Consider the following 25,357-nt stretch of genomic DNA (forward strand, 5'->3'; position numbering starts at 1 on the left):
GTGTGAGGGAGAGATCATGGGCAGTGGCAGCAGCAAAGAGACCAGGTGAGGGGGTGAGGAGGGCGAGGGGGTTCCATATAACTAACTACAAGGAGGGAAGGGGTCTACTTAGATCAGCTTCTTGGTTTAAGATACAAGAAGTAATTTAAGTTTAATCAGTTCATAATAATACTAATAACATTACTTATAATAATAATAATAATAATAATAATAATAATAATAATAATAATAATAATAATATGTTTGATATTTATACTACTACTACTACTACTACTAATAATAATAATAATAATAATAATAATAATAATAATAATAATAATGTATTGCTATTATTAATACTGTTGTTGTGAAGAAGTCAGTTATTTGCATTGCATGGTCTTAATTGCTTTGGTAGAAACTAAGATGCTGACAATGCTTAATGTGTGAACATGAAGTCAAATGGAAAAGTGAAAGTATCATTGGCTAAGAACAATATGGCATTGAAATGGTTTATTTCTACTGGGCTGTACTGGATCTTTATAGAGAGAATAATCAAACACAGCTTGTAAAGACAATGTATGACAGTGAGTGTTAGGGTTCATTAATATGGCCAGAGGTAAAAAGAATGTGGCACTGGCACAGGTAAGGGTTACTGAGTACCACCTGTAATGGAATTTTATTGCAAGAACCAATGAGAGAACCAGACTCAATTTTAAAGCATGTGTTCTTTATCACTGATATGGCCAGAGGTTCCAACAACACAGCAGTGAAAGGGTTAACATATTTTTATTTTACATTTTATTTTACAATCAATCAAAATGTAACAGGGAAACTGGTTTCTGTCTGTTCAAATGCTGCCAACATTTGGGGAATTACAGTGGTGCATTGAGTTTGTTCTCGTGTTTCCATGAAATCTTTCCATACCTGCAGTCACAACCTTTCCCCACTAGATGGAGCTATTGACCCTTAAAGTGCAGGTACGATATTCGTGAAATAAAACTGAACAACGACTTAACATAATAATAATAATAATAATAATAATAATAATAATAATAATAATAATAATAATAAAATAAAAATCATTACCCTGACATGCGTTTGGCATGTTCTTTAAGAGCCGTCACTGCCGCAGCATGCTGTTCACGTGATCACCTCATGCCTCAGTGGCAGTCAGAGCGCATTGATTGGCTGACTAAAGACCGCAACGCAGCCCCTGCAGTGGATCCTTCCTCTATTGAAAATAACCTATATATTTTAATTTCCGCTGACATATTTTCTCCTTGGCCCAATTCCCTATTCTTTTCATTCTTAGTGTGTCGGCAAAAGTAGAGTGCGCGGAAGGTAATACCAGAGGTTGCCGTTTCTAGTGTCTGTTAGTGTGCGGATTCATACATATCAGTGAAACTGAAAAGTAGACCCGGTAGCACGGGTAGGTCATCTTGAGCCGGTTGTCGAAGCAGCGCATCAGTCCGCAGCAGAGCGCATCGAGTGAAGGTGAGTGTTGAAAAGTTATAGGCGTTGCGTAGCATCTTAATGCCGGAGAAAACTTAGATTTAAAAGAGGGTACCAACTAGGGGGCGACTACCAGGAGGTTTCTGTAGTGTGATTAAAAAGGAAAATATGTAACGTGGTAGGGGTAATAACGTTTAACTTGTTTTGAAATGATTCAGTTAATTCATTCGTACCGCCAAACATCTTAGTTCTGAATGTTATTATGGTAACGGTTGTTATGCGGCGTATAATTCGTTATTTTACGTAGTGGGTGTGTGCGCACAATTACATCTCGTATCATTATTTCAAATCACGTATTACAGGTTTGTCTATTATTCTGCTAAGCTATTACAGTTTCTGAGATTTTTTTGAAAAGATAACAAGCATTGCCATTCATCCTTCAATAAACGCAGTGGACGATGCAGCTCTAAAACTGCGTCATGGAGCCCCGAGTCGCTGGTGTGGGGTGATGTGAGGAGATGCCCGCTACGGCCCCTTAGTTTTTCCAGCACAGTGGGGACGGTTTTTCTACAGGACGTTTAGTTATGCGGGCCATGGCAGTCTTTGGCAGCTTGTGCTAGCTGTACTGAGACGATTGGAGGTGCTTTATCTGTAGATGTTAAATTCCTCTGCCAGACCAACTGACTACCTGTCCATATTTCAGTTCAGCTGTGTTCTCACTCCCCCTAACGAAACGTGTGTGCGTTGGGGTAAAACCATTTCATATACGGTATCTTTTATTACAATGTGCTACTGCTCAGCTCACAGACTAAATGCAGAAATGTAACTGACTGCAATCTTACTAAATGTTTAACTTTAATTCTCCCACTGGCTTACCTAATTTTAGAAGCCAGAGTTGGGTTAGCTACAGACAACAAACCGTTAAGGATGGCCCCTCAAGAATATCTAGCTCTTTGATCCCCAGCACAATCTAGCTCCCCTACCCAATTATGTGGTAGTTGAGGGCCAGTTTAGTTAGGTTGGTTCAGTCTAGTAGGACTAGGTCATTCTAATGACATATCATGCCGGTAATTGCACTGCAGGGATGTAGGACTTGTTGATTTTTGTTCTGTGAGTCTGATTTCCTGAGGTGCTGTTTTTTGTTTGTAATGCCTCCTTAAGCTTTACGTCAGCGGTTGCTTTTCTGAACTGAATGATCCAAACTATCGCGGTATATTGTGTACCTTTTTAATGACTTCCAAGGGTAGGATTTTTCGTGTAATGTTTCTTTCCAAAACGACAGCCCTTTAAAACAATCTCTGTGAATGTGTATGCATTTAAAACTGTAAAGCGTGTCATTGCTCATCAGTAAGAAGAGACCTGGCTGTTGCAGCGTAGTCCGTTTGGATTAGGAGGATGTGGTTCATCCACGGTCTCTGGGTGGAGATTGACTGTACTCTTGCATCGGACAGGCTATTCATTTATTCTCGGGCTGCGTTCTGACGATTCTAAATTGATTGCTACCAGTACACTGGGAAAATACCTTGGTGTGGAGGACAGGGGAGGGGGGAGTCTTGAACTAATATTGTAACAAACTTAATCACATTAAGCAAAGTTAGCCGATACTGGGGTAGCAAATCAAGACTTTTAAACATCCATGTTAAGAGCTTATGCTTTTCAACTGCTGTGTCATTAAGCCTTTGGAGAGGTCAAGTTCATATTTTCAATAACAACTCCTCTGGTCACATGACAACACGTTGAGGTAGTGACTCCATCTTGCATTGTTTTATAAACACTTGTAATGGTGCCCTTGATATTACAGAAACTTGTGCCTGATATGAGGCGAAGTGACTGTAGTTTTGTGGAGAAAGAGGCAGTATAGTTTGAGTTGCTGATGGAACCTCTTTGATACACCAGTGAACATGAACTGTTCCTGTGCCACGTTGTTTTGTATTGAAGTGAGTAATGTGGTAGTTAACTGAGTGAGTAGCAGGGAAATATCGGGTAAGGGGGCTGTAGTTGAATTTGCTGTTTGATCAAACCCCCCTCTTCTCCAGTTTTATTGAAGTGGAATTTCCCAGTGTGATTCAGATGTGTGCTTGGTTGGGAGTTGATATGTGTCAGGGTTTTTTAAAATTATTATTTATTTATTAATTTTTTTTTTTTGTGTGACCTTGCCAGGATTGTGGTGTGCCATACTCCTTCCCTTCACTGTTGATCAATAGTGTCCCTGTTTCCTGTTGCAGTAATGTCCTGTAGTACATTCTGAAAGCACAGCACCTCTGTTAACAAGGCACCTGGTCCTGTTCATGAACAGTAATGTGTTTGCATGTTTTACTGTAGCATCCAAGCCTTTAAACTCTTACCCAGCACCCAGACTACCTTGCTGGTACCCAACTGCAAGTAGGCCATTTATTGGAAGTTGGTAGGTAACTTTAAGAAGGACTCAAGGGAGGAAGCTCCCTTCAAGTCACTCTTGATTTGGGTTGTAGGATCAGCTACATAATTGTCTTGTGTTCTGAGAATGTAGGCGTTCTATAGGGTTAGAGGGTTAAGGATAAGTGAGAGGATTTATCCCTAGTTCTGTGAAGAAGGTGCATAGCTTTTTCAGGGTAGGTGGAGACAGTAAGGCACTGGCCTGGCCTCGGTGTGTCTGAGGAATCTGGAGAGCTAGAGACTGGGGTTGCTAGGTAAAGGACCAGCAGTGAAACAACTGCTCAGCATCTGGAGGAAATCCAGCGCTCTCAGGTATGTGCGTCTATGATGTGAGCGCATGTACGAGATTAAGAAGCCCTGCTGAGGCCTGTGATTGCATGCAGCCTCTTGCACAGAAGTACTACAGGGAATGCATTTTATGTATAGGTTGGAAATACAGGGGCGGGGCACAACACTTTAATGTTAAATTTTTTTTTTTTTTTTCTTTTTTTTTTTTTTTTTTTTTTTTAAAAGGTATTGTTGGATCTGTAGGACTTTAACTGACCTTCAAGGAATTGTTCCTCCAAGACACTGTGTATCCAACTAAGCTTCTTGTGATTTAGAATGTGAAGTCAGGGAGGTATCAGCTGCTTTCAGTACAGATACCAGACTCTCCTGATGCCTCTAATCTTTGAATGTTTGTAAGAATTTCCACTTTTACTGTTTCCTGAATTAGTTGCATCTCAAAGTCAGGAGTTTACTGTGAAACAGAGCAAAGTACAGTAACTTACTGACCGTCTCCAAAGGGGACACTTGCTGCATGCATTGCAGTGCTGGTGAATAATGAAAGACTTTGCCTGGGAAGCTGTAATTCTCATTTGCATTGTAAAGAGATACTTGCGTTTAATAATGCATGTGTACCACGTCACCACTGGAACAGTACGATCTTTGTGCTACTCCTGCCAGGATTCATGGGAAAGAAAAGGAACTGAGGTAAAGGTGCGGTTAAGGTCCCCCCCAGAAGCAAGGTTGTAATAGTTTCAAAGTCTGAACTGCCTTTATTACGTCAGTGACAAACTCCCTGCCATCTTTGGCTTTCTGATCCAACATGTCGTGATTAGATCAAAGGATGGAAATAAGACTGTCGCATAGCTGTTTGATCCGTTCCAGGTTTTACTAAGTTAATAAGGCACATCTGAACTTGTTACACACTGTGGTTAATCAAGCTTGTAGTTAAACCTGGAATGGGTGAAACTGCTATGCAATAAGGCTTATTTCCATCTGTGCAATCACTCTAACCTGCAATTTTTATATTTAGAAAAATCCACATACTTGTGTCAGTCTCTGATAAGCCTATGTGGATTGTTTGTGTTCCTAATATCTCTTGATATATATTACTTTTGTATTTGTTGCATTCATTTTAATCCACTTCTACACTGTATACCCTGTGGAATGTGTTCTGGTGACCTCGTATGCTGCATTTATTCTGGTTTTTATTTGTCCATTTAAGGACTCTGGGGTACATTGCACAGACTTTACAAGGTCATGTTACCGACACCCGATTTGCTGTCGGGGAACTGCATGGCTGTTTCTTGCTGTGTAAGGAAGGAATTAACTAAACTTTCATTTAAATGTAGTGATTTTATAAAGAATCACAATCTACTGCTCCCTGTTTAGTAAGCAATACTGCTTTTCAAGTAATAAAGGAAATGCTGTATTTTGCTAAATGGATTGAGTGGTTGAAAGTTGTGTTCTATTGTGGTACTGGTAATCCTCTCCTGAAACCATTTATTAAATTTGTTGGTCAAAGGAGTGAAAAAGCATCATGTGTGGGGTGCTGGTCGGCTGCTCGAGGTGATTTTTAAATCTGTGGTTTGCTAACATTGTGCAGTACAGCACACTAATGTAGACTGTCCTCCTGGGATGCTGTGCTGTGCAGTACTGCTCCTGTGTGTTTACACAGTATTTGCATCAGGTTGGTGAATTCCCCCAGGATTATCTGGCTGTCTGTGTATGAACAGAGATGGCGCGTCTGCAGTGAGATGTGAGTCTGCTCACGTACTGTACTGCTTAGTCACTGCCCACAGCTTATGCTGCAGTAACCTTTACAGCCTAGGAGACCACTGGAAGCCCGCCCCGTCTGAGCCCATGCTGTGTGCTTTTTATCTACCAAGAGGACCCAGCATGACGTACCGTGCATGTGTCTAAATTGTTTGTTAAATTAGAATGTATAGAACAAGCACCTATAATGTAAATACTGCCACTGTCATTTTACCAATAGTGCCAAATGTGTTGGGTTTAAATGTTTGAAACCCTTTTGTAGCAAGAATAAAATAAACTAATGCATATTTAGGCACAAATAGATTAGAGATGCTGTTCTGCAGCTTGAGCCCTGGGACCCTTATTCTGATGCACAATATTGAATGTGATGCTGCTGTATGATTAAGGGCAGTCTAATGCAGTAGGATGTGACAGCCAGCATGTCTTCTCCAGGAATGGAAGTGCTCATGCTGTGCTTGGTCAGGAAGGAGTTGTGCTGATTACAGGTAATCCTGTTCTGCATTCAGGCCACCTGTGAGTTCAGCCCCCAATCCCAAGGGATTTAACCTTCAAAGACTTTTATTTAGCTGCCTGACACATTTATACCTGACACATTCTGTTTGCAGTCTACACAAACCTTTGTTTGCTAGTTGTATGATTCGGGGATGGTTCTCAGTTATGAAATATTCAACTGCTAGTATATGTTTAGAAATCTTTCTGAAGCAACTTCCTCCTGCACAAATGTACTGTAAAGCCAGGTGCTCCCCTTTTTGTCATTAGGAAGTAGAGATACTTGCTACAGTAGCAACCAACTTCTGTGAATGCTGTGGGTATTTTTACTAGTGGTTGTACACAGTACAGCTGGGTTCTTAGGAGTAAGTCCCATTTTGGACTGTTTTCCAAGCTTCCTATTTCAACTGCCCTTCATGTGCATGTGGTTAATGGGAACTTGTGCATTTACTAGGGATGGGTTCAGGTCCTCAGTACTTGTTTTGTCTTTCGTCTGGTCCTGTGCCTTTTACGTTATCTCACCGGTGTGTGAGCCACTTTTGGGTAAGGACCATGTCATCTAGTGTTGGAATTAATTCACAGGACCGCTAAGAAACCTGTTCTACTTTCAAATTCTTTGTTACGTGATCATCTTGGCCTATTTTTCCTTCCCTGGGAGTTGTTTTCCCTTCAGTCTTGATTTCTAAGAGAACTGACTACCCTCTGGCATTCATTCTCTACACAATGCAGTCTGAACATGCTGTCTTTAGATCTTTGTATTGAGCAGATGATTTACCTGTATGATGGGTACAGAAGTGTTTCATTTCCACAGAGGTGAGCGTGTGGAATAATGTTATCCTGATAGACTATCAATTATTTAGACCCATTGCTTCATTGAGAGCTGTAAAGTATAATTTGTTCCCAATGGTAACCCTGGTGTTTAGTTGGCACTGAAGTAAATTGCCCTTGTTGCTGTTTGAAAGAAAGGAGTATCCTGTACCTTTTGATAAAATGTATTCAAACACTGAGCAACGTTGTAGTTTAATTGCATTACTGCTTTTGAGTCTATCCCTCAGTTGTAGGCTACACCTGTTCATGTAGTTTTAGTGAGCATGCAGGGCTTATTGGGGAAAACCTATTCTGTTCAGCTTCACCACTTCCCCTCCTGTTTCTCATTTAGCCTTGAAAGACTGAAGCCAGTGAGCAGTGGAAATTTACCCACTTATGTAATTCATACCATCTGCACTGCAGTTTGCTGTGATTTCTGGTATACAATCCTAATGTAGTAATAATCTCTCTCTCCAGTTTTCTCAATTTTGATAATGCACATTAGTGTTTCCTTAATGACAACTAGAATTGTCACTTTCAAATGTACATCTGCAAGGCGCGCTTTTATACAGATGAGAACCATGAAGGTAATAGAAGCTGATTTTAAGGTGCAGCTCAGGATCTGGTGTCGGAAGTGTGTTGCGTAATAAAACGAGGAGGGCTTAGTCATGTCTGTGTGCGAGAGGCAGCACGTAGTGGAGCTGTCGGGGGGGGGGGGGGGGGGGCTACTGCATCAGACACTTCCTCTGAGGCAGAGCTACAGCTTCTTCCTCCTTTGTGTCTCATGTGCTGCCCTAGGAACTGGTAGTGTGTTTATATCTGAGCTTCTCATCTCCATATTTTAACATCTCCAGCTGACTGAAGAACATAGTCTCTTAACTAAGGTAAGGTACATTGTAATTACCTTGATGGAAAGCTGAGACTACTGTGATTTCCCACCTTTTAATCATGCAGTCCAACTGTTAGCCCAGAGGGGTTGTAGTAGGCTCTTTAGGATCTGTATCTCGGGGAAACCAGGTTTTCCGGATCAATTCAAACTCATGCAAGTTTTTAATTATATGTAATTTCTATTGCTAGCAAGGCTCTTACAGTGCCTTGCATAAGTATTCACCCCCCTTGGACTTTTCCAGATTTTGTAGTGTTACAACCTGGAATTAAAATGGATTTAATTAGGATTTTGTCACTGATCTACACAATTGTCCATAATGTCGAAGTGAGGAAAAAAAATCTACATATTTTTCAAAATTATTTATGTACTTATGCAAGGCACTGTAACTACATATCTGACACAGCACTGCTTCTGCTGGTAGGTGCATGCAGCAACATGCGCTTTGATCAGAGCTGAAGCTATGAGAAATTAAGTTGACAATGAAAATAACCCACCGCTGACTTGTGCATGAAAGAGCACATATTCATACATCAGTAATAATCATTGGTGTGTAGCCTAGACTTCCTAAAGTTGGTACACCCTGGGCCATGTAACCAGACCTCTGCAGAGTTGCTGCTTATATTTAATAGACTTGCTTGATTGATTGAGTCAGCAGGCAGGTCTGGATTAGTACATTCCAGCATTGACCTTGCAATGAGAATTAATATAGTGGGTGGCAGATGAAAAGTGGAATCCAAGGTCATTTTTTTTTTTTTTTTTTAATAATGTGCAACCTGTGTTCTGTGATCAGTGCTCACTCTGCAATGCATTTAATCTTCTGTTCTCAAACAAATGTACTGCTCTGTTGATAGATTGCCTTTTAAAGCAAAACTAGTGTATTGCAGCTTGGGTGACTTAAATTTACTATGACACATTTTACCGTGCATGTTTACATCTGCATTAAAGTCCATGATTGGTTATATGAGTGAGTGCATCTCTAGAAACCATTGGCATCTCTCCTGCCTAAACTTGTTCGACCTGCTGGCATGGCACCCTTAAACGCCTAGGAATAGATCATTGAAAAGGGCCAAATCTTCATTCAGCAATTGGAAGCAACCCTTTTCAGTTCCTGTGTAGGGTTAACCACCACCAGAATAATGAAGATAAATTCTTTTTTTTATCCCCCCCCCCCCCCCCCCCCATGTTGCTCTTTGCTTAAATTGGGTCAGTTGATTGAGACAGTAATGTAAGGTTAATGGTACATGGCTAACTTTCTGAAGTTAGCTCATTTCTGGTGGCTCAATTAAATGTCAGCCCAGTACAGTTTGTAGTACAGTCTCGGTCCTTCTGTGGCTGTTCATCAGGAAGATGTGCAACAGTGGTTCTGTGAAGTAAATAAACGTTTGTGATGTGGGCGCACACACACACTGGCACAACTGCTGAGAGAACCGAAATCTGTCTTCGGGACAGATGTGGCTGAGCATGGAGGACGTAGCTCACGTTGCCTTCTTTCAGTTACTTTGTGGAAATGTATGTAAATGTTTCTTTTGTTTGCTGGATTTCCTTCAAAGACCAACCTCTTAATGTTAAACTGTGTGTACTGAGATCCACAGATCTGAACTCTTAAGTGACAGTTGCTGGACTGAAGCTGTTGAGCTAACCTTCTCCCACACCCACCATTCTGAATTGCAGGACAGACCCAGTAGTGACCATGCCCTCATCAAAGACTCATTCCCAAGAGATGGGCAGTGCCTTTATCCAGACCCAGCAGCTCAACGCTTCCATGGCTGACACCTTCCTGGAGCACCTGTGTCTGCTGGACATCGACTCTGAGCCGACCACTGCCCGCAACACCGGCATTATCTGCACGATCGGTGAGTGCTGCCAGGGGACCACGACTGAGCAGTTTCACCTCAACCAGGGACTACATATATAAATGTCAAAATACACAAGTGCTAATTTTAGCACAAGCTATTGAGTAGTTTTACATCCATCCTCACCAGTGAAAGTAACTGCTCATGGAGGGTTCTATTTATATTGTGTGTGTATATATCTACATTTTATATTGTGATGAGGATATGTTGTAGACCATTTTACTGCAGTATAAAATGCAGCACATTAATTTCACTTGGCAGCCAGCACTTGATGAGATATAGCCAGCTCTGTACAAACACACTGCATCATGTTCTTAGATTCTTAGATTTCTCTTTTAATGAAGCTGTCTTTGGATGTGTTACTGAAGTTCCGGGACTCGTGACAGTGCAGTGAAAATATATAAATACTTTAAAGACCTGAAGCTCTGTAAATTTGTGTGCAAGTTTCCTGAAAACGAATGCAACTTTGGATCTTCAATTTTTATATTATACCAGTGGAGGTTGTGTTGCATTATTTCTAAGTTGTGCAGTTCATGTTGGTGCTGACTGTTTGTTTTCTTTGCTCCTGATTGTGAGCGTAGGGCCGGTCTCGCGTTCCGTGGAGACTCTGAAGGAGATGATCAAGGCTGGAATGAATGTGGCTCGTCTCAACTTCTCTCACGGCACTCACGAGGTGGGTCTGATTCTTGGGGACCCAAGAAAGTAACTAATTTAGGGCCTTTCCACCTGTGTACCTCTAGTGGAGTCATACTCCCTGTGTTGGGGGCCCCAGTTAAAGTCCTTCTGTGTTAGGGGAGTAGGGGGGTTTCCTTGAACCCAGATCTGGGACAGTGCTGTGTTGCTGGGGCTCCTCCAGCAGAACTAACCCTTTGCCCTGGCTTGGATGTGACCTTTTTGTTTTGACTTCTGGACTGTTATCTGAAATGTCATGTCTGTAAGGAGATAGGTCTAGTCCCTGTTGCCCTTCTCGTCTCCCCTGGTCTGTCTAGAGCAGTGCTCATGAAATGGTGTAACTCACACAGGAGGCTTTGGCTATAACATTACCAGCAGAGATACCATGATAAATTGCCAACTTACATTTGCTGCACTACAGGAAGTCTTTAGAGGTTACAAGTGTCTAATGACTTCTTGTGAAGGTCATTTTGCTTATTTGTCCACTGACTATGAAAAGCAAAGATATGTCTCTTGTAAAATTGTTTTGAATTTTTTGTAGATCATTCACTGAACACCATTCTATAGATAGCTTTGCCAATTTAATTTAATGTCGCTGTAAACACGATCAAGCTGTACAGAATATTATTATAATGCATGTTTGCCTAGGGTATTCAAACAATTTTGCACTGAAACCAAAAGTCTGCATGAGTTCCTGACATTTCAGGAGTAGAGGGTAAGATGGTGGCTGCATGTTCTCAAAAGGGCACTGGAAACACAATCTCTCTGACCTACCAGTCTTGCCTTGCAGTCTATAAATAATCTATCGTTTTACTTTTCCCACTATAACAGCTTTCCATATATAGCACTCATGCACTAGCCGGTTCAGTTCCCATTGACTGCAAGCATTCAAACATGGTACCTAGAGGTCAGACTGACGCCATCTCTTCTGACTTGTAGATTGAGTGTGTAACTGTAGAAATTTGCTGTTCTCTTCACCAGAGCTCAAACAGTATAAACTGGTAAGATTAGCTCCCAATGTCCTCCTACAATGTGGGTTACACAACAAGGCTTAAACTCTTTGCAGTTATCATTGCCAACCCTGCAGGATGTTTTAAACGACACTGTCATTTCCCCGCAAGCATAACATGTGACAAATGCTGTTTCTTCCTGTTTTTCAAGATGTGCATTTCTTTTTTTTTTATTTCTTTTTTTTATTTATTGTGGCGAGATTGAGCAAGTGCAACTGAGGACTTCGATTGTCAGTTGGAGGGGAATCTGTGCCTGATTCCAAAGTTGTGTGACTTGGCGGGTTAATTTTTATAAGAGGAATTTGTCCTTTTTTATCATCATTGGCCCAGCACTAGCTAGCAGCCAGCCAGAGTATAATCTTTCTTCTACAGACGCCCTGATCTGCTTAAGCACTTTCAATATCAGTGGCATGATATCTAAGAGCATTTAAAAGAAATAAAAATAAATTCTCAATATACAAATAAAACCATTGGCTCTCCAAACGCATTCATTGAATGAATTTATCTACACCAGTTTAAGTAGTCTTGTTGTGTGTCTGCATACTGGTTTCCTAAGTTGTGAACTGAATAAGCCCGGCCCAGTCTATACTGCAGTAGAGCTTGGTTTTGTTCCACTGCTGCCTATTGCCTGGTTCTATCCTTGTTGTAGTTCAGTGTGTGTGTTAGTCTTGCTGTGTGCTGGGAGCTACTGTTCATGTTTAGTTGTGTAAATGTAGTTCTTGCGGGGAAGGGGGGAGGGGATTCAAAAAGGACCGAGTGACCAAGTTTAGCAGTGGCAAGCTGCCAGGTTATCTAGTCCTCCAGCATTAAGCCTGTCTGGGTCGGGTGCACTGACGAAAGGAATCCTTTTCCAAATTGGCTTAGGCTTTTATTTAATGTAGGAGCACTACAGTTGGGACCTATGCCAGGAAATTGTTTTGCTTTATACAATGACTGTATTCCAACATCCTCGTGATTTAATATCATTTGTGAAGTGCACTGCAGTCTTATCTAGACTTTTCAAAGGGACTTTCTGAAGATGTTATATATACTCTCTCTGGACTTTGGGTACAGATTAAGGATTTTAATATTATACTATCGCAGAAGGATTTTATATTTGTACTTCCTCTGCTTTACAAGCCAAGTGCTGCATACTAACGGCTCTGCCAGTAGTTTGTCTGAACAAAGTACACAACGCATTGCTTGTCTATTGAACCCTGCTTCACCAGCCCCACTGGCACAGTGATTCCCCAAAGACTTCCTCCTTTTCTGTAAGAATAGTGGATGAAAGCGCAAGTGTGTTGGAAAATGGTTACTTTTTCTCCAAGTCTACTACATAGATATCTATATCTCAACTGTGGAAGCAAGGAAGGAACCTCCCTTTTAACATAACTTGGTCAGTAAGCTACACATTGCATTAGAAAGTGTAACCGTGGCAAGAACCCCTCCCCCCCCTCCCCCCCCCCCCCAGTTTTTTCATTTGTGTGGAGCCGTGTGTGCTGTGATTGTGACTGAGTGAAGGAGAGCAAGGGATACGCATCATCAGATCCGTTAGTGCAATTCTAATCCCGAGTGGGTCAAAGCAAGCATTCATGCAGATAATGCAATGAGCGACACTGAGTTTGTTTCCTCGTGTGTAAAGAGGCTGGAAAATATGGTTTTGTAAATTATTTGCTTGTGTGTGTATATATAGGTATGAATTATCGGAAGTTGTCTGGTGTTCCATAGGGCTCCATTCTAGGTCCCTTGCTGTTCTCATTCTATATGCTACCGTTTGACATTATCTGCAGACATGGTGTGAACTTCCATTGCTATGCTGATGATACCCAGCTATATTTGTCCCTAAAGCCAGTAATTTCTTTTGCCTTTGTGTTATTAGCTGCTTGCCTTGCAGACATCAAGCATTGACTGTCACAGAATTTTCTAATGTCATTCAGATAAAACAGAGGTTATGCTAGTGGGATCACAGAACCAACTAAAAGGAAATGTGGGATTACATGAGCTTGACCCTTGCAGTCTCATCAAAATTTAAACTAAAAATTAAGAGTTTGTTTCCATATCTGATGCCGAGAGACTAATGCATGTCTTTGTTTCATCTAGAATGGATTATTGTAATGCACTTTTTTCTGGTGTCCCAAAACATGTGGTATCCGGCTTGCAGCTTGTTCAGAATACCGCTGCTAGAATTCTGACTAAAACTAGGAAAAGTGAACATATTACCCCTGTTTTGACTTCTTTACACTGGCTCCCTGTGCAGTATAGAATTGATTAAGATTTTGCTGTTAATTTACAAGGCCCGAATGGATTAGCACCTAGTTATTTGCACCTGAGTTATTGACCCTGTATCTCGCAATCTGAGATCGCAGGATGCAGGGCTGCTGGTTATTCCTAGGGTCAACAAAAGCAACACGGGAGGTAGGGCTCTTGTAAAGCTCCTAAATTTATACAGTGCCTTGCGAAAGTATTCGGCCCCCTTGAACTTTGCGACCTTTTGCCACATTTCATGCTTCGAACATAAAGATATGAAACTGTATTTTTTTGTGAAGAATCAACAAGTGGGACACAATCATGAAGTGGAACGAAATTTATTGGATATTTCAAACTTTTTTAACAAATAAAAAACTGAAAAATTGGGCGTGCAAAATTATTCAGCCCCCTTAAGTTAATACTTTGTAGCGCCACCTTTTGCTGCGATTACAGCTGTAAGTCGCTTGGGGTATGTCTCTATCAGTTTTGCACATCGAGAGACTGAAATTTTTGTCCATTCCTCCTTGCAAAACAGCTCGAGCTCAGTGAGGTTGGATGGAGAGCATTTGTGAACAGCAGTTTTCAGTTCTTTCCACAGATTCTCGATTGGATTCAGGTCTGGACTTTGACTTGGCCATTCTAACACCTGGATATGTTTATTTGTGAACCATTCCATTGTAGATTTTGCTTTATGTTTTGGATCATTGTCTTGTTGGAAGACAAATCTCCGTCCCAGTCTCAGGTCTTTTGCAGACTCCATCAGGTTTTCTTCCAGAATGGTCCTGTATTTGGCTCCATCCATCTTCCCATCAATTTTAACCATCTTCCCTGTCCCTGCTGAAGAAAAGCAGGCCCAAACCATGATGCTGCCACCACCATGTTTGACAGTGGGGATGGTGTGTTCAGGGTGATGAGCTGTGTTGCTTTTACGCCAAACATAACGTTTTGCATTGTTGCCAAAAAGTTCGATTTTGGTTTCATCTGACCAGAGCACCTTCTTCCACATGTTTGGTGTGTCTCCCAGGTGGCTTGTGGCAAACTGTAAACGACACTTTTTATGGATATCTTTAAGAAATGGCTTTCTTCTTGCCACTCTTCCATAAAGGGCAGATTTGTGCAGTATACGACTGATTGTTGTCCTATGGACAGAGTCTTCCACCTCAGCTGTAGATCTCTGCAGTTCATCCAGAGTGATCATGGGCCTCTTGGCTGCATCTCTGATCAGTCTTCTCCTTGTATGAGCTGAAAGTTTAGAGGGACGGCCAGGTCTTGGTAGATTTGCAGTGGTCTGATACTCCTTCCATTTCAATATTATCGCTTGCACAGTGCTCCTTGGGATGTTTAAAGCTTGGGAAATCTTTTTGTATCCAAATCCGGCTTTAAACTTCTCCACAACAGTATCTCGGACCTGCCTGGTGTGTTCCTTGTTCTTCATGATGCTCTCTGCGCTTTAAACGGACCTCTGAGACTATCACAGTGCAGGTGCATTTATACGGAGACTTGATTACACACAGGTGGATTCTATTTATCATTAGTCATTTAGGTCAACATTGGATCATTCAGAGATCCTCACTGAACTTCTGGAGAGAGTTTGCTGCACTGAAAGTAAAGGGGCTGAATAATTTTGCACGCCCAATTTTTCAGTTTATTTGTTAAAGTTTGAAATATCCAATAAATTTCATTCCACTTCATGATTGTGTCCCACTTGTTGTTGATTCTTCACACAAAATTACAGTTTCATATCTTTGTTTGAAGCCTGAAATGTGGCAAAAGGTCGCAAAGTTCAAGGGGGCCGAATACTTTCGCAAGGCACTGTAGAATGCTCTGCCTTAGTTTGTCAGGGAAGCTGGGACCGTTGGGTTTTAAGTCAAGACTAAATGCTCTTTTTTTTTTTTTTTAATAAAATGGCTTTCTTGTCTTAATGGGTTTTAATGTAAACTTTAAAATTGCTGGTTTTGTATTGTGTATACTGTTATTTAAATAGTCTAACTTTGGTAGTTTTATGTGTGACATGCTGTACTAATGTGTGTGTGTGTGGGTGTTTTTTTTTGTGCTATGTACAGTGCTTTGCGATACTTTGTATAAAGTGCTATAGAAATGCAATAAAGTGGATATGTTTATTTTTGCAATAAGGCACCAGTGCATTTCTTTTTCATAATGAGTAGGGGTGTGTCCTTGTGGGTTTGACTGTTTTTTATAGTAACACGGTTGTCATCTCTTGCAGTACCATGAAGGCACCATCAAGAATGTGCGTGAAGCCACCGAGAGCTTTGCTGCTAACCCCATCCTCTACAGACCAGTGGCTGTGGCACTGGACACAAAGGGACCAGAAATCAGAACTGGACTCATCAAGGGAGTGAGTACTGATGCTTGCATCATTGAACCAAACAAAATGAGTGGACTATTCGATTCAGGTCGATTTTTTAGCATGCTATTGAGAGCTCTCTGCAGTACTATGCTGTTCTAGCACTTCATCCTCCACCAGCTGTCTACTACTAACAATGAACGATATGTTAATTTTGTACATTTCTAGTTGCTGGTTAGCTTTTATTATTATTATTATTATTTATTATTTATTTCTTAGCAGACGCCCTTATCCAGGGCGACTTACAATCGTAAGCAAAAACATTTCAAGCGTTACAATACAAGTAATACAATAAGAGCAAGAAATACAATAACTTTTGTTCAAGTAAAGTACAAGTTTGACAAACCACAATTCAATAATACAGCAGGTAATAGTGATAGTTACGTCAGGATATGATTAAATAGTGATAGTTACATCAGGATGTGATTAAATACAAAGTACTACAGGTTAAAAACTTGGCAGATTACAGTATTCTGAAGTACAGGATTAAATGCAGTAAAATAGGGGCTGATAAGATTATCTGCGAAACTGGCAAGTTTGAGTGGAAACTGGGAAGTCAGTCCTCTTGTTCTGCTTTTTAGCAGTGCCCTACAGAACTGTAAAAACAGGATATGCGTATGAAAGTAATTGCTGTTGGACAAAATTCATTGGTTACATGAATTTTTTGGTAAACTGTTGGAAGGGTGTGTACTACTGTATATCCTGTGATTGAGTATTTAAGGTTTGAGGATCTTTTTTGCCTCCACTGTAGCCACTTGTTGAATGTTCTCGGCAAATAAACTGGGATTAGAGATGTTAAATGGAAACCCAAATAGTTTGTTCTACAAGAAAGACTTGCATTGCCTGCAAGCTGAGCAGGTGTTTCAAGTTGCTGAACGAGTGTGGCATGCTGTCTCCTGCACAGAGTGGAACAGCCGAGGTGGAGCTGCAGAAGGGCGCCTCTCTGAAGGTAACCCTGGACGACGCCTTCATGGAGAAATGTGATGAGAACACGCTGTGGGTCGACTACAAAAACCTGACCAAGGTGGTGCAGGCGGGCAGCAAGATCTACATTGATGACGGACTCATCTCCCTCCTAGTGAAGGAGCTAGGTGAGAGGATGGGAACAGCATTGGGGGGGGGAGGAAGTCATTAGGATCGGCACTAGCAACGTCTGCATGACCTGTTCTCTGGGTTACCTCTTTAGATAACCACAGGCCAAAATAAATTGTAAGGTAGTGAACCTTATCCAACAGTATACATTTTCTTGAGGGGAGAAACTATCCTTAACCAATATTGGATCATATTACCTATGTGGGAGTAGGTGGGGAGGGCGGACAGACTTGTAGGTAGAATTCGGCATTTAGAACTGAGGCCTAAGGGGCAGTGTTTCCTAATGAGTGCGAGACTGGTTTGTTGTGTTTTTTTTTGTGCAGGGTCTAACTACGTCATGTGTGAGGTAGAGAACGGTGGTAGCCTGGGCAGCAAAAAGGGAGTGAACCTGCCAGGTGCTGCGGTGGACCTGCCTGCTGTCTCTGAGAAAGACATCCAGGACCTGCAGTTCGGAGTGGCACAGGGGGTAGACATGGTTTTCGCCTCCTTCATCCGCAAGGCTTCTGATGTGCAGGCTGTGAGGAAGGTCCTGGGAGAGAAGGGCAAGAACATAAAGATCATCAGCAAGATTGAGAACCATGAGGGCGTGCGCAGGTAGGGAGTTGAGCATCCGAGAGGGGAGCTAGGAGAGGGCTTGGCATGTAGGTAACGCCACTTCCTTTGTGTTGCAGGTTTGATGAAATCCTGGAAGCCAGTGACGGCATCATGGTTGCCCGTGGAGATCTTGGAATTGAGATTCCTGCCGAGAAAGTCTTTCTTGCACAGAAGATGATGATTGGTCGTTGCAACAAAGCTGGCAAACCAGTCATCTGTGCCACTCAGGTACCTGCCAACAAACAGTAACCATACTGCACAGCATAGATAACCATTTAGAAAAGTGCTTTGTCTTTTAATGGGTTTGTTTTCAAAGTTTTTCTATGGAAATACAAATCTGCAAAGCCAATCCTGTTATACTTCTGTTACTACACCTGACTGGACATGGGGGACCCAAAATATACCATGGTAACTGGGATAATATGTTTCTGTTAAATAAAAAAATAAATACATAATAATGAAGTGTTTGACACCTGGTACCCCAATCGTGTGGGTGTGTTTCTCTAGATGTTGGAGAGCATGATTAAGAAGCCCCGCCCCACTCGTGCAGAGGCCAGTGATGTAGCCAATGCAGTCCTGGATGGAGCTGACTGCATCATGCTGAGTGGAGAGACAGCCAAGGGAGACTATCCCCTGGAGGCTGTGTGCATGCAGCACGCGGTGAGTATGGACTGGGGTGGGGCGGACAGACTACGACACAACCCTCTCCTTACTTGCAGGAAACCCACAGCCTAGTCTCAAGTTACCTTGGATAAAGGCGTCTGCTAAATAAACTAATACAGAAAACCCCCAGTTTAGCGGCTATATCTGAACATTACACTGTGGATGCGAAAGATCCCTTTGCCCTGTAGGGGAGGGGGCATGCTATATCTCAAGGGTCTTGACACTAGAAAGCAGTCAATACTGTCCCCTGTATTTCCATCCTGTGTGCTGTATAGCTATATCCTGGTTTTAAATTGAAATACCTATATAAAATGAACACCTTGTAATAAACAAACCATAGCTTGGTTTCCATTTTTAAATTGATAGGAAATGTTTTTATGTAAGTTTACCCACATCTGCTGTAATATAGCAAGTTAATTCTCATGTCGGACACTTTTTCTCTTAATTTTAAACTCTTAGCTCAAAGCCACGGTTCTGTGGTTATTCTCACCAACCTGTCCCACTTGTTGAGCATGCTGCTCCAAGCAGCCGTAATGTGGCTCCTCAACCTAGTGGCTCATCTCAAAAGTAATATTCAAATCACTAAAATCTTCAGGAAATTTGCTTATGAAACCCAAATCCCAAAGAATAGAGAGAGAGAGAGAACTGCTGCTTTTTTTTTTTTCCAGCACTTGGATCTTTTTATTTAGGATGCATCTCTTGCGCTAACCCCTTCATCCTAACACCAGTCTAATCTTCCTCCTAATTGTAGCTGTGGTTAGGTAGTCCTAGATTAGTGGGTCTGTGAAAACAGACATTAATATGTCTTGTTATATAAATGTTACTAGTATTTATTAATTACTTCTGCTGCTCTAAGAGGCTATGCTTCTAGTTTGAAGCTTTCACTTTTTCCACAGAAATAACTAATGGCTGTGTATTTAATGTTCCAGTCAAACGCTTGCATAGAATTAACACCCCTGTTCTTGAAAGCTAAGCTAACCTTTCCTGTCCTTGCTGCTTTGACTAATCTGATGGTTTTGCTTTGGAACAGATACCGTTTCCACACTCCTGCTTTTGAATCCCAAAGTTGTTACCTTCAGAAAACTAGTCCAGAACCCACTATCCAAATGCTTTGAAAATGTTTAGAATGGCAAAGCTCACTACTGTATTCAAGCCTAGTGTGAAACTAGTAAAGTAATTCAGGTTGTACACTGACAATTAACTAATTTTAATGACGATGTATTGCATGGTGGTTTGTGCATAATAGCAGTAGCAATGTCTGGATGATTTGGTAAAGTTTGCTGCTGTGTGCTTGATCTAAAACCTTGGATTTGTGTTTTATGTATTGCATGAAGGGGCTTATTTTGGTAGTTTTATATGGAACCAAGTTATTAATTTTTCACAAAGCTGCATGACTGGCATTTGGGATATTTACCAACTGTAAAGTTGTGGAATGTGTAATAGTCTTGCAGGTAGTTTAATTCTGTCTCAACAGTAAATTAAACTTGTAGTTCAATTGTTTAACCTAGATACTGAACCAAATTATATGACTTGGTTAATACTGTACATTTAGCTGATTTGTCTTTTTTTTTCCCAGATCAAACTGACTGTGCACAACCAGCCAGTAAAACTACCTGCATGTTGGTAATGAAACTTGTTTGATTCCACTAACTACTTTTGCACCACTCTTTCCCATCTTCTGTCTCTGCTCGTTTCCCCTCCGTTCTCTCTCTTCACTCCCGTTCCTTGGCTGCAGATTGCTCGCGAGGCCGAGGCAGCTATTTTCCACCGGCAGGTGTTTCAGGACCTCCACCGCATAACCGCGCACTCCACTGACTCAACCGAGGCTATTGCTATTGGAGCCGTGGAGGCATCCTTTAAGATCTTAGCATCAGCTTTCATAGTATTGACCGGGTCTGGCAGGTATGAAGACAGACAGGAGAGGTCCTTGGCTGTCAAGAAACAGATCTTGCCTTCTGCTTCCCCTCCAAGCCTTGAACAGCCTACACCGTTGCATCAATTTATCAGCAACTGCTATATTTTGCAGCTTGGGTTTTGACCCAAGTATTGTTTCCGCCTTGGAGTGCTAGATTAACCGTTTTAGTTCAACAATGCATTTACCAATTCAGAAGTTTGAAAATGAGTTTCAGTAGTGTGTTGCTGAAGTCTAGGGGGGAAAATGAAGGCAAGGTGTTTGGTGAGAGTCTTCCTGGAAGTGAGAATAACCCAGCCTGATGAGCAAAGAGAGCTTGGTGGTCTATAGCTGAGGCCCTGAGTAAAGGGTTATTGCAGTGGTATTAATAGATTGTGATGTGGAGGATGTAGGTACAAAAGCTAAATTTCCTTTTAACGTGAAATTTGATTAATACCAAATTGTTTATCTGGTAAATTTCACAGCAATTGGATTTCTTTGCCACATCACAATGTATTGGTTGCTTCTGCAATATTGTGGGTTTGACTCTCTCCTCCCTTCTGGGTGGTGCTGTGGCTCTCAGATTGCCCGTGAGGCAGAGGCCGCTATTTTCCACAGGCAGCTGTTTGAGGAACTGCGGCGCCTGTCTCCCCTGACCCGGGACCCAACTGAGGCTGCCGCCATCGGCGGAGTCGAGTCTTCCTTCAAGTGCTGCGCCAGCGCCATCATCGTGCTCACCAAGACTGGCAGGTAAGGTACAGGCCTGCATGCTGCTGGTAAGAGCTGCCTTCATGGAGTCCACAAGCAGTCTGCACCCAGTACCTCCAAGAAGCTCCTTAACCCTATGCATTAGAATTGATTGGAATGGTGACAACTGCATACAACAAGTACAAAGAGCAATAAAAACCCTTCAGCAAACTTCAATCAACCAACAATGCAGTTTTCTGTTGAGATTCAGCAATCTCCAGTTTTAAAGCATTACCTGACAGCAGACTAAATAGCCTAAAATGTTTGTAAACTCCAAAAATGAAGACTACATTTTACTGTAGTAAAATATCCATAGGAGAAACTACAGGGATAACACCCCAATCAAAATGGATTTCGCTGAAGCCCCAAGCCAATGGATACTTTTTATGTAGTGCAGCATTTCGGTCTATGGTTTAGATTCCTGTATAGCATGGCATCAACACACTCGCACTGGAAGCATACTAAATCGCTTTGCATAACCAAGAATGCGTACTGACCTGAAAGGAAGATGTTGGTGGAATGACAGATCTCATCATGTCTGTCGGACCTCGTCTGCACAGGGTTAAAGGATACTTGAATTCTGACCAAAACAAGGAATCTTTCAATACAGATGTTCAGAAGATGCAAGTCTGAGTGGTCATGTGTTTTAAACTTAAGGTTGTGGGGTTGGTTGTGTGTTTGTGTTTTTTTGTGTTTGTTTTTTTTTCAATGGCAGTGAAACTGAATGAATGAAGGATTTGTCTTGCTTTTTGAACATCTACGGTCTTGCTTTAGGGACTCTTGCTGCGAGTCCTGAACCCTGACATTTCAGAAGGCTATGTTTAGCTCTCCTACAGCTGCCTCTCACTGAGTAGACAGTTTGTCAGGAGCCTCCCCGAGGGGCTGAAACTGATGTTCAGAATGGAAGCCTGTAGGGGAGGGTGTGACATGCCCCAACTGGAGACAGTCTTATCTGTGAAGGATGGAAAATGTTTCCTATTGTATATCAGTTTGAACTATTCCAGGTTTTATACAGCAAGCCAAATCATTCATCGCATGAGAGCTCAAGACAAATGTGTGTGGGCGGGGCAGGGGCAGGGCAATGCCAAAATTACAATAATTGGGGATGATAAGATTGCCACCTCATTTCCTTCCCTGAGTGATTTTGTTGATACCTCCAAAGTGTGTGTTTTCTTGATAATTTTGGGTATGGGCTCAGAGTTCTTTGCATGCACCTGCACATGGTGACAGTGGACTGTGACTAAGCAACTAAAGTGAAGCACAATCCTCTTGGTTAATATTGATGTATTTGCTCTTTAGGTCTGCCCACCTGATCTCCAGGTACCGCCCCCGTGCCCCCATCATCGCCGTGACTCGTCAAGGACAGACTGCTCGCCAGGCCCACCTGTACCGCGGGATCTTCCCTGTGCTGTTCAACGAGCCCGCCCTTGACGTGTGGGCAGATGACGTTGACCTCCGTGTCAACTTTGCCATGGATATCGGTACGCCTGCTTTTATAATAAATGATAGTTTCAGTACGCATCTTAAGTTGTGCATTTATTTTGAAGCTGTAGTAATCCAAGCTTTGAACATTTACGTCACTCGACAACACAACTTTCTCCCACGTCCCCTTTTTTTAATTGAAGACTATTGGGGACTTTAATAGTGTTAATGAGAAGGTGTTTGTAGAACCTTGCTTGCTGGAATATTGTATTCTGCAATATTGTAGTGTGCTGAATGCATGGGTCTGACTCTCCCCTCCCTTCTGGGTGGTGGTGTGGCTCTCGGATTGCCCGTGAGGCAGAGGCTGCTATTTTCCACAGGCAAATCGCATCCTAACTGCTATGCTTTAAAAAAAAAAAATAAAAAAAAAAAAATATATATATATATATATATATATATATATATATAGGTATTCCACTGCCTTCATTCACCTTTTGTTCTGTTGCATGGCTTCCACCAGCCAGAAAAGTACCACACATTTTCAGAAGCAGCTCTTTAACCCATTGCAAATTGCATCGGACACTCTTGCTTTGCAATGCTAAACAGGTTGCTAGTTATCTATATACAATCCAACCGTTGCTCTAACTGTTTTGTCTCCTGTTTCAACCCAGGCAAGGCTCGTGGATTCTTCAAGTCTGGCAATGTGGTCATCGTGCTGACTGGCTGGCGCCCAGGTTCCGGTTACACTAACACCATGCGTGTTCTCCCCGTGCCCTAAAGGGCACTCCCTTCACCCCAGTCCCCTCTCCTCTCCCTTCCCCTGCGGCAGCTTGCGAGGCCCCCACTCCTTTCACTCCTCATCTTGACACACTAGACAATCCTCTTAGTCCTCAGACCAGCTTCCTCATTTCCCCGCATAGCCAGGGCACTTGTTCTAGCTGCCAGAACCTGTAGTATTTATTAAAGGAATAAACACCACACTGAACGTATCTGAAGCAATTCATCTGGATGTCTTTGTGCAGGTCAGGCAACTCTGTTCTTGCTGTGAGGAACCAGAGTTTACAGAACATGCAGTTAACAGATTTAAGTAATTGAGGGGTGTTTTACGTGTTTGTAACTGATGTTGGACAAGCACATTGTTAGTTGTGGGTGCTATACCCTAGTTATTCTTGCTGGAAAGATCAAGGGATACTGCCTTGTCTCTTGTATAATTTAAAAGGTATGATTTTGTTAAACTCCCACCCTGGAAATATTCTTGTCAGAGTTGCCTGGGCCTACCTGCTTTGTAGTTTGTGTCCATCTCACTTTGTATCTTCTGTACTGTGTGTTTTGAAAATGCTGCACTCCACTTACTGAAAGTAGATAATATTGTATGTTACATTCTCCATTTATACTTGACTTTTGAGTTTGATCGGAAGGTAACCAATATCTATATTTTATGTCATGCTGGATGGTTGATGGAATGAATGGACTGCACTTACTGCAGGGGAATAAGAGCCCTTTTTAAGTAGTGATTTTGTGAAATACCCTGTGTTTCTGAAAATTGTGATATTTTGGCAGCACACCCTTTTGAATCCTGGCCCATGCATTTAGAGTTGCAAAGAAAGAAAATGCATTATCCACTGGATTATCTGTAAAGCCAGTAGTTTCTCCTGAGTAATAGCTTCCTTCCACAAGGCATTGGCCTGTCTAAAATACAACCTTGCTTGTCCTGACTTCCAGTCTTTCTGAAGGTTCAAGAAACCTGCTTGTTTTTCATACTGTGGAGATCAGTTTAAGTGGTCAACTCAGCCTCCTGCCATTTGCAATGGAGTTCATGCAAGCCTATTTTAGGGGTGACTTTGAGCTCTTCAAATTAGGAATTGCCCCACTATACAATATTAATTTGCTGCTACATTGTGCAAAGCAAATTTGAGGATAGAATTAAGGAAGTCTGCAGTACAAATCTACTGTGCTGTTTTTGAAGGCGGTTTACCCCCTGGTGCAGGGCAGGATTTGGCACTTTGAGGGTTTCAGGTTGAGACCTTGCACTCCCTGCTGCTGTAGCTCACGTTGTCAAGTCTGTTTTCTAGTGTGTGTATGCTCGCGCTCCTGAGATTCCCACTTGCTTTCTGATTGTGATGGTTTGAAAAAGTTCAGTCTATAAAAACAATGTAGAAAATACGGTGCCCTGAGTTGTCCTGGACTACTGGATTTACATCAATAAAAGATGAGCACCTGCCATCTGAGTTTGTGTTTCTTTTGTTTATAGAGCAACATTTCACATAACACTAATTTGAGAATTAAATAGAACATCCTCTTATTTACCATTTGTATTGTGATGGAATATTTTTGGCTCTCCTGATTTATTTTTATTGAAGATGTACAAGTGTTTAAAATACAGGACTGCCTGTGTGGATGAGGAATTGGAACCAGTTTAAATTGCAGCATAGGAGGGGTTTAGTTGCCAGGAATAGGCAGTAATGAAACATCTACAAAATAGGGTTACAGGGAAGAACATGATTTTAAATGTTGATGTACAAAGCTTGTACTGGAGAAGAGCCTCGGAAGTGCCACTTCTTGAAAGCAGCTGTGTCCACGCACATGTCTGTAGCGGCTGGTTCCAAGGTGGAATAAAGGAATCGGACACTTGGTATCACCAGACACTGGCCGACCACCCAAACGGTTTAAATATTTATTTTTAATGTGATTGAGACAACAATGTGAAAGTGGGCATGATTTAAAGATGAATATTTATATTGGGTGAGTCAA

The 25,357-nt window shown here is 41.8% G+C and overlaps 1 protein-coding gene across 4 annotated transcripts; it reads left to right on the forward strand.

The window, feature by feature from the left end:
* Nucleotides 1-24,827, forward strand: LOC117429241 (pyruvate kinase PKM-like). 4 transcript variants are annotated; one of them, XM_058998419.1, is made up of 11 exons: nt 1-45; nt 9,743-9,924; nt 10,506-10,597; nt 16,057-16,188; nt 17,102-17,288; nt 17,613-17,883; nt 17,961-18,111; nt 18,391-18,543; nt 20,282-20,448; nt 22,484-22,665; nt 23,278-24,827. In XM_058998419.1, the coding sequence occupies exons 1-11, from the start codon at nt 17-19 to the stop codon at nt 23,382-23,384; spliced, it is 1,653 nt and encodes a 550-aa protein (XP_058854402.1). In that variant the 5' UTR covers nt 1-16; the 3' UTR covers nt 23,385-24,827. The 4 variants fall into 4 exon arrangements, with proteins under 4 accessions (XP_058854402.1, XP_058854403.1, XP_033904423.3 ...); XM_058998420.1 differs by lacking the exon at nt 20,282-20,448 and adding an exon at nt 21,021-21,187; XM_034048532.3 differs by lacking the exon at nt 1-45 and adding an exon at nt 1,194-1,473.
* The last annotated feature ends 530 nt before the right edge of the window (nt 24,828-25,357 follow it).

Source organism: Acipenser ruthenus, chromosome 24 (assembly GCF_902713425.1).
Source record: "Acipenser ruthenus chromosome 24, fAciRut3.2 maternal haplotype, whole genome shotgun sequence".
NCBI lineage: Eukaryota > Metazoa > Chordata > Actinopteri > Acipenseriformes > Acipenseridae > Acipenser > Acipenser ruthenus.

Bases quoted from the DNA above. Each gene is read 5' to 3' on its own strand.
- LOC117429241 (XM_058998419.1), top strand. From the start codon at position 17: ATGGGCAGTGGCAGCAGCAAAGAGACCAG. The intron at 46-9,742 runs GTGAGGGGGTGA...TCTGAATTGCAG, and splicing joins GGCAGCAGCAAAGAGACCAG to GACAGACCCAGTAGTGACCA. The intron at 17,289-17,612 runs GTGAGAGGATGG...TTTTTTGTGCAG, and splicing joins CCTCCTAGTGAAGGAGCTAG to GGTCTAACTACGTCATGTGT.